Source organism: Hippoglossus hippoglossus, chromosome 4 (assembly GCF_009819705.1).
Source record: "Hippoglossus hippoglossus isolate fHipHip1 chromosome 4, fHipHip1.pri, whole genome shotgun sequence".
NCBI classification, from domain to species: domain Eukaryota; kingdom Metazoa; phylum Chordata; class Actinopteri; order Pleuronectiformes; family Pleuronectidae; genus Hippoglossus; species Hippoglossus hippoglossus.
Window position 1 is genome coordinate 10,376,273 of NC_047154.1, and position 8,353 is coordinate 10,384,625.

At 40.4% G+C, this 8,353-nt stretch overlaps 1 protein-coding gene across 1 annotated transcript; it reads left to right on the top strand.

Annotated features, from left to right (window-relative positions):
* The first annotated feature begins 958 nt into the window (after positions 1-958).
* creb3l3a (cAMP responsive element binding protein 3-like 3a) lies at positions 959-7,999 on the top strand. The gene is made up of 10 exons (XM_034583856.1): positions 959-1,184; positions 1,530-1,646; positions 1,843-2,086; positions 2,841-2,974; positions 4,107-4,217; positions 4,321-4,427; positions 5,214-5,282; positions 5,487-5,571; positions 6,159-6,252; positions 7,276-7,999. Exons 1-10 carry the CDS (start codon positions 1,164-1,166, stop codon positions 7,590-7,592), a joined length of 1,299 nt encoding a protein of 432 aa, XP_034439747.1. The 5' UTR covers positions 959-1,163; the 3' UTR covers positions 7,593-7,999.
* The last annotated feature ends 354 nt before the right edge of the window (positions 8,000-8,353 follow it).

Genomic DNA, 8,353 nt, shown 5'->3' on the forward strand with positions numbered 1-8,353 from the left:
TACTTACTTACAATTAAAACTTGAATTATGTAAAAGTAATGGAAAATTCCAGGGGGTCGGGGCCTAACTGCAAACGTTTGGTCTCTCTACAGCCTCAGGGGAGTAATAGACAGCACGGCCTTATTGACAATCTCATGCTGCGGGCTAGTGAGTACTGATTTAGATCAGCCGAGTAGCTCGGTGCCAATCCATGAGTCTTCAAAGACCAGAGCAAAATATTACAACATTTTCTAAAACACTCAGAGACTGAAGGGGAGATAAAAAGGGTGATATTATCAATCTTTTGTGGTTTAAAGTCTGGTGATTAAATTTTGAACAACCTGGAGGTGTGCAATCATGTCTTCGTTGCATTACAATAACAGAAAATTTAAATAAATAGATGATTTAATTCAAGGTACATATTCCTCAAGTTGAAAAAATATGACCCCTTTAACCTTAAAGTCACCAGACAAATTTCTGGTCTTAAATTACGAAGGTTTTGAAGAGTGGGCACCACATCCTGAACTAGAGCTGATTATTGTTTAAAGAGGCTCCAGGCAACACTGTCTTATTCCAACTCAATATGATTCCCTTAATCCAGTCATAACACAGTAATGTACTAACCATGTGCAATTACTTATTTATTTACTTTAACAAAAAATACATGTAATATCATTTTAATTTCACTAATCTGATTTGAAACGCATAAGACTGTGAAACAATCTAAATCTTGTACCCCTAAAACCAGTGTTATTGACTTTTGTTTTCTAAAACTTGTTCATTGTGTTATAAATATATGCTAAAGGTCATAGCTATCCTAATGTCAATACACTATCAAAAAATAAATAAATAAAAGGAAAGGAAACAACAGACTTTGACCTTTCTGATGTTTTTCTTGTTGTCCGTCTCCAAACAGATCAACTAGTTAAGTTCCTCAGTTGTGTCCCACTGCCTACCAATCAGATGATATCTCCTCAGAGCCAATAGGGGCAGAGCAAGCTAGTCGGCTGGGTGTGTTGAGTTGGAGTTTAAACTTTGGACTCAAGAAGACGAGTTGAGAGATACAGCGGGGACTCTCAGGAACAAAGACAAAGCTGCTCCACAACAACAGTGATTTGGATATTTCTGCTGGATCTCAGTTGTGTTTTGAGGCCTCTCTGTTGTGCTACACAAACAGAGACACTATGGAGCACTACCCAGATCAGGTAACCGTCTAAATATTGTCTTTTTGTTGCATCGTAGTTCGTCAGTTGTGGGTAACTGGGTCAGCTTCGCAGAGCAAAGTTCAGGCCTGAGAGGAAGTTAAAAACTGAACTTTAAATGTACATCAAATTTACGGTTAGACCACTGTTTTAAAACAGCATTAAAATGATTACTCATAAAGACTGTCTTACTAGCCACAGATATCCACACGGATTAGGGGGACATGTACAGTACAGTTTGTTCATGGAGGATCATGGTGAATTGTTGCCAGTGAAACACCAGTCCCCAGCTGTGGCAGACATACATAGTCCAGTGTGTTATCATTAAAGGTCATGATCTCATTTCAGGGTTGTGATGGTATTGAGCTGCTCGACTGGCTGTTTGATCAAAATGAGGGAATTCTTCGACATGAAGAAGCGGAGCACCATGGCAACCATCACACCTGGCCAATCCAGGAGCCGAATGTGCGTGAGAGTGTGGGATCTGTAATGTCCCTCATACATACTGCAAATAAACGTTTGCTTTCTATTCACTGCGTATAGTTCATCTCTGTAGATCTTTGTCTGTTTCTTTGTGTTTTCTTCAAAGTCCCATTTCTCGCCACATTATCATCTCACGCAGACAGACTAATGATAACATTTAAGGTTTTTTACCCATCAGATGCTGCAGCCGCCCGAACAGGCAGATGACGACTTCCTCAACGCCCTCCTGAGTGGAAGTGAGTCAGTGTCAGGCTCACCTCTGTGGTCCCCATCTCCCAGTGACAGCGGAATCAGCGAGGACCCTCCTTCAGACCAGATGGACAGTCCACAACGTCCCGAGAGCCCCCACAGGGACACTCAGTTCTTCAGTAAGAGGCCCCAAACAAAGGCGGCCCTGGAAGCCAATGTCCCCATGGACCTCAGTGAGTCACAAATATCCAAGAAACACCTTCATATGGTAACACATTAAAAGATCGAGGGGTGCAACCAAGTCCAAAGAGATTTTTTTTCTTGCTTTTAACAACAGAACCGAAAGAGGCTATTGTCACAAAAGTAGTGAAATCAGAAAACATTCACATTGTATAATCTCGAACATGGGAATTTCTGCCATTTTTGCTTGAAAAATTGCTAAACAATGAATTGATTGTGCAAATTAAACTTGTTGTAGATCAACTTAGCTCTAATAACATCATTATTTCATTCTGATTACACTATGTTGAATATATGTGTTAAATAATGCTCAGAAACACATTGAGTAACAAATTATTTATAGACAGATGTTACAGGAATTCATGTAAATACAGACAGATGTACATATCACACCACAGTGGGACAACACAGCAGACAACTGACTAATCTAGAATTTCAGTCACAGTTTCTTCTGGCTTTATTCCCGCACATAAATCCCAGTAGCACATAGGATAAAGTAGGATATTATATATTATTGAAGATTGTGTGCAGGAGTATTCAAAGACACTGACGTTACTACCTAGTGATGAAAAAGCATAGTACACATGCTGAGGACCAAGTAGATTAATTGGAATTCGAGCAACATTCAAGCTCTAAATGCCATTTCTTATTTTTTTTAGAAAAGAATACAAACAATGACACTAGCATGTCGTATTTGTGTTTGTTTGCATGTGCTTTGTGTGCATCCTCCTGTCTGTGTGGTTGTAGATGGATGGGAGTCTGGATTCCCGGCGGGCAGGGTGAGGATTACACAATATCCATCTGATGTACATAGACCACAGCTGTCCTCTGGCTTCCCGCTAACAGTCAAAGATCTGCTCCTGTCTGGAACACCCGAACCAGTAAGTGCATCCTGGTAACTAAGGGCGACCAGGCTTTTGCCATCTGGGCCTCTACCCTCTGAAACTACTTGCCTGAGGAGATTAGTCTTGCCAGTACTTAACCTGTTTTTAAATCATTGCTTCAAACATAGCTTTTTATAGGGAAGTCTTTGCAATTTGTAATCTTGTTTAGATAAGGACTATAGAAATAGAGTTGTATTAATATATTATTATTATCCTGGTTGTGGTGGTAGGTTGTTCACACATGCAAAAGTGTGCCTAAAACGGTGACTTTATGTATTTCAAGTACATATAAAACTATTGTGCATGAATTTTAAGTAAATTGTCACTTTTCATGAAGTGTTTTTGTCTATCATGTTGAGTTACTCTGAATAAATCAAATAACTTGAGAATGATTTCATTAAATAATGTTTAACTTATAGATAACTATATATATATATATATATATATATATATTAAACACTCTGAAGTCATTTGATTTACTCACACTAACTCAACAGGATAGAAAACATTTTATTATTGTGACCCTTTACACTGAACTTGAGATTTAATATGTAATTGAAATACATAAAGTCAATAATGTTTTTATTTTAGTGCAGAGTCAGTGTGTGTGTGTGGGGGGGGGGGGAGGTCTTTTGGGTGTTTGAGTGTTTTTATTTAGCCGCCTGACTCTTGTTGTTGTTCGCCACGTGTGTGAATTAGTCTGAGTGTGCACATTTACTTCAGGGAAAAGCTCTGTCAGCAGCTTTTGCTGATGAAATCATAGACACGCAAAGGGACGAGGCCTTTGCAAATCTGATCACACTCCCCTTTTTAAACTTTTTGGAAAGTTTGCAGTGCGCTCAGATTTCAGCAGGGGTATTGATCCCATCTCCGCTGCCCAGTTTAATAGGATGTAGGACACAGTGGCGGAATGCAACGTGGGCTCCCACACTGTAATTGCTCTGAGGTAACCATGAAATGAGAGTTATGAAGGTGGACTGATAGCCTGCACTCATTTAACTACATCCTGTGTAGCTCCAGGGAGAGAGGGAGGGAAGGTGGGGGGAGGGGGGCTTTGGGGCCAGAGAATAAACTTAATCAAACTGTGGTGATGATGTTTTAAATGTTAGTATTCGTATCTCACCACCAGCCCCCACCGCCATCGCAACAGTCTATTCCAGAGCTGCTTCTCAATGAGGACGAGAAGAAGCTTCTAGCGAAGGAGGGGGTGACTCTACCCAGCCAGCTACCGCTCACAAAGGTAGATTGCTATCAATACTTTAACAATGAAAACAATTATGAGCTCCTTATGTTCAATTCTGCCGGCGCGCTGTATGAAAATGTTGCCTCCTCTTTTCAATCAGTATGAAGAAAGGGTTCTGAAGAAAATACGCCGGAAGATTCGTAATAAGCAGTCTGCCCAGGAGAGCAGGAAGAAGAAGAAGGAATATATTGATGGACTGGAGAGCAGGTAAGAAACGAACTTGTACGAGAGTGACCAGTCAAATGATAATGGTCTTGCAAAGTTTTGCATGTTAACTACAAATTGAATTTGTCCTTTCCATGACCGACAACCATTTTTTTCACAATATACTGTAGATGTATTGGTTTCTTTCCTGTCGTACCCCTGAGGTAGCCCCTGTTCAATTTATTTCAGTTCATCATGGAAGTCACTTTGTGGCACCCTGATATGACACAAGTGTAATTGGCATTCGCTATATGTCATTCTCCATCTCTGTCCTTATTACCTGTCTCTTTATTTAAAGCTGTTGAGGATAAAATGCCATAAAAATTATCTTCCTAAGCCTCTAGGTACTTCAGAATCAGAATCAGAGTCAAAATCAGGGTCAATTGCCAAGTAGGTGTACACACACAAAGAATTTGCTGTGGTATGTTTGTGCATTAGCATGTAGGAAACAATATTACAAACACACACAAAATATCTGTACAATATGGATGTTAGATATGTACAGTATTTATGTTTGTACAGTATGACCATTACTGGCCACGGAAAGAGCAAAATTCACCTGAAACTTGCTCAAATATGTAATCCATTCTATCATAATTTTTGTGTGAAAGTTAATATTTATTTGCATACTATGATGTGCATTTATGAGAATATTTCATATTGACTCACATCAGACGAGATGACATCAACATGGGCCGATAAATTAGATTTTAAACCGTGTTTTGCAATAAGATTGTCATATTTTTGTGAGTAAGGGGTTTTCCTTGTTCTCACCTTGTTCTCTTCCAGGATGGCAGCCTGCAACGCACACAACCAGGAGCTGCAAAGGAAAGTGTCACAGCTGGAGAAGTGCAACATGTGAGCGATTGTAAAATAGAGCTTTTCTTCCCATTTTATTCTTTTGTAATCTCCTGAAAACATGTCCTCCTTGAAACTGCCTCCAGCTGTATACTTCGCCTTCTTGTTCCCCACAGACCCTTGTTAATCCAATAATTTTTTTGTCTTTTCCATTTTCAGTTTTTTTCTAACTGTTTTGTCTTTCCTTTCCTCGCCTGTCTGCAGGTCACTAATGGAACAGTTGCGCAGGCTGCAGGCTCTGTTCATGAATACATCTAACAAGCCAGCCCAGACAGGGACATGTGTACTGGTAAGGACGTCCTCTGTGTGTGTGCCAGGCAGATAAATAAACTGCCCAGACCCCCGTATGACTCATTGTTAAAAGAAAATCCCCCTCAATGCAAGCCAAACTGCAACAACAGCTACAGCTGAATTAGCCATTGAGAAAGGCCAATTTAGATATGTACACAGTGGACGAGACATCACAAAGGACACAAACAGACACAGCCCCCATGAAGAGAAATATACACTGTTTGAAAACCAGCCATTTATTACCTTTGATCACAGCAGCAGAAAAAAGAGCAGCTAATTGCCTTAAGCGACATGAGTGGAGCAGAATTTAAAAAATGTAATTTCTAATCTAAAAATATGAACAGGGCTCGGCTCTGAGTCACAGAATATTTTGCTTCACAGCAAGGTTACTTTCTTCTACACTTTGCAATCTGAAAGCATATTCACAGAGGGAATAGCCACCAGCCATAGAAAAGCCCAACAGTGTGGAACACAGATTTTCCAACTTTTCTTGACTTGAATGCAGCATGAAGTAAATATTCTCTGGTCCGAATCTTTCTCTCTGTCCCTTGTATTTGATTTTTTTTTTTCATATCACACTCGTAGGTACTTCTGCTGTCCCTGTCGCTAATCCTGTTCCCCAGCCTCAAGCCCTTTCCCGACAGCAAGGTCAGCCAAGGAGACTTCAATCCAGTCAGAAGTGAGTAACCTATGGCACCAAATAGATTTATGTGTCCACCTGTCAGCTAATCCAGGGCAGCTCTGTCACAGCCGAGGAGCTTCTCAGAACTGCAGTCTCGCCCACAGCTGGAGAGGCTCTCACCTGCCGAGCCTCACAGCACTGCTCTGCCTGTCGGAGGATTCAACTTCAAAATTTAAAGATTAGAGCCAGAGCATGGAGAACCGAATCCATGCATTATCATTACAGATATGAGGCTAACGTTATGTCAGCAGCTTTTGCTGAATTACCATAAATTGATATCAACTCTGTTGGCGCAAACCCACAAACTGTCAATTTTTAATTATGAGACGAGATGAGAATTTGCACAGCCGCAAAATGTCATTTGTTACAATAAGTTGTGTGACAGACATGAAAAATGGAATCACTCTGCACCTTCCCTTAGCTTAGACCAGAGTCTTATATTGTCTTCAGGTTTTTGAAGTGCAACGCCTGTTGTAAACCTGCCTGTTCTGAATGGGCAGTTAGCTTGGCCTGTGGTAATGATTGTTGGAGATTTTTTTCTGAAAGAGCCGTTCAATATGCAGTACCCCACACTGCCGCTCTTGTGAATGCCAAAACTTTTTTAAATAAAAGCTCTGGGTGTCAACTTGGCAGCTTCAATATCAAAAAAATCGAATTATCAAAAGGATCCGATGGGACAGTTTTGACCCAAAGCCTGTTGTCGATCATGGCTGTAGGTTATCTGAAGATGGAGGAGAAGACGTGTTCAACTCTGCCTGCTGACTGTGGCCCACTGTCCCTCCCCTGTTGACTGCAAGGCACTGTTTGCCTGTTTATTTAGAATATATTAATATTGAATGTATCACATGTCCAAATCGCACCAATTGTATGCACTGCAATGCACTTCCTTGTGCTCTTAAGAATACACATGCCAAGTGTGAAGCCAAGACAGACAGACAGACAGACAGACAGACAGGGATTTCTGGGATTAGCAGAGGAAAAAGTTGAATTCTCTTTTCTGAATGTCTTGTCCTCCCACAGTCCAGTCGCGGTCCCTGCAGAACCTCCAGGCTTCCCGCGTGCTGAGCGTCATCGACCCCCCGTTCTCCACTGAAGATGAATCAGAGCCTCTGCACCCACATTTCCCAGCAGACCATGGACTGGAAGATATGAATACACTGATGGGGAAGCTGGGAGTGAACCAAGAGCGCTCGAGTTCAGAGACCGTATCTCTAAACAGCAGTCAGGTGGAGGGAATTGGCCACTTCCAGGTAGATCCAATCACTGGTCACATAGCCACTGTGACCCTGGATCCCCGCCGCTCCGCCAAGCTGCGACCACATGCTGATGATATGTGAAACATGTTAAGAAACTCCCCAAAATGTGCTCCTCCTAATGGTAGACACAGAAAGGGAAATTGTGTTTTAATCATTGATGTTTCCTTTAATATATTTTCACTCTGTATGTCTTTACCTTTTTTATTTTTTTGCGATACTGTTTTATATCAGTATTTGGATTTAAAATCGTACACTGAAATTGCCTGACAAGATAAACTGTGCATTTCCCCTGGCTTTGGTAAAATGTCAGTGTAAATGATTGTGTTTGAGACTGTCAGAAACTGAGTAAATAGAGACGTGATGGTGTCTACAGTTCGAGCTTAGTGGATCATTTGTAAAATGTTTTCAGTGAATGATTGATTGAAAGTGATTTATTCATGGGTAAAACCACCTCAAATAAAAAAAACCCTATTGGTGGGATCAAAACACTGTGGATTTATTTTCTCAATCAAGTAGAGATTTCAGAACTAGCATAAAAGTGGCTCAAATCGCAAGGTGCAATATTTCCCATGAGATGGTTTTAGAAATGCGATGTCATGAAAAGACGTGATGTTATATTTGATCCAACGATTGAGATTCAAGGTCTGACTTTTTGGACTCTGTGATTGAATTATCCCCTGTGGAAAGTGAACAGAATAACAAAAAGAAAAAAAAATGTCACTATGTTTTTCAGAAAAACAAATTTATCCTGAAATTGGAAGACTTGTAAAAAATATTGAAACATCCCTGACATATGGATTTTAAATACAAATTTATCTTTGTGACCTTTTCCTCAGACATAT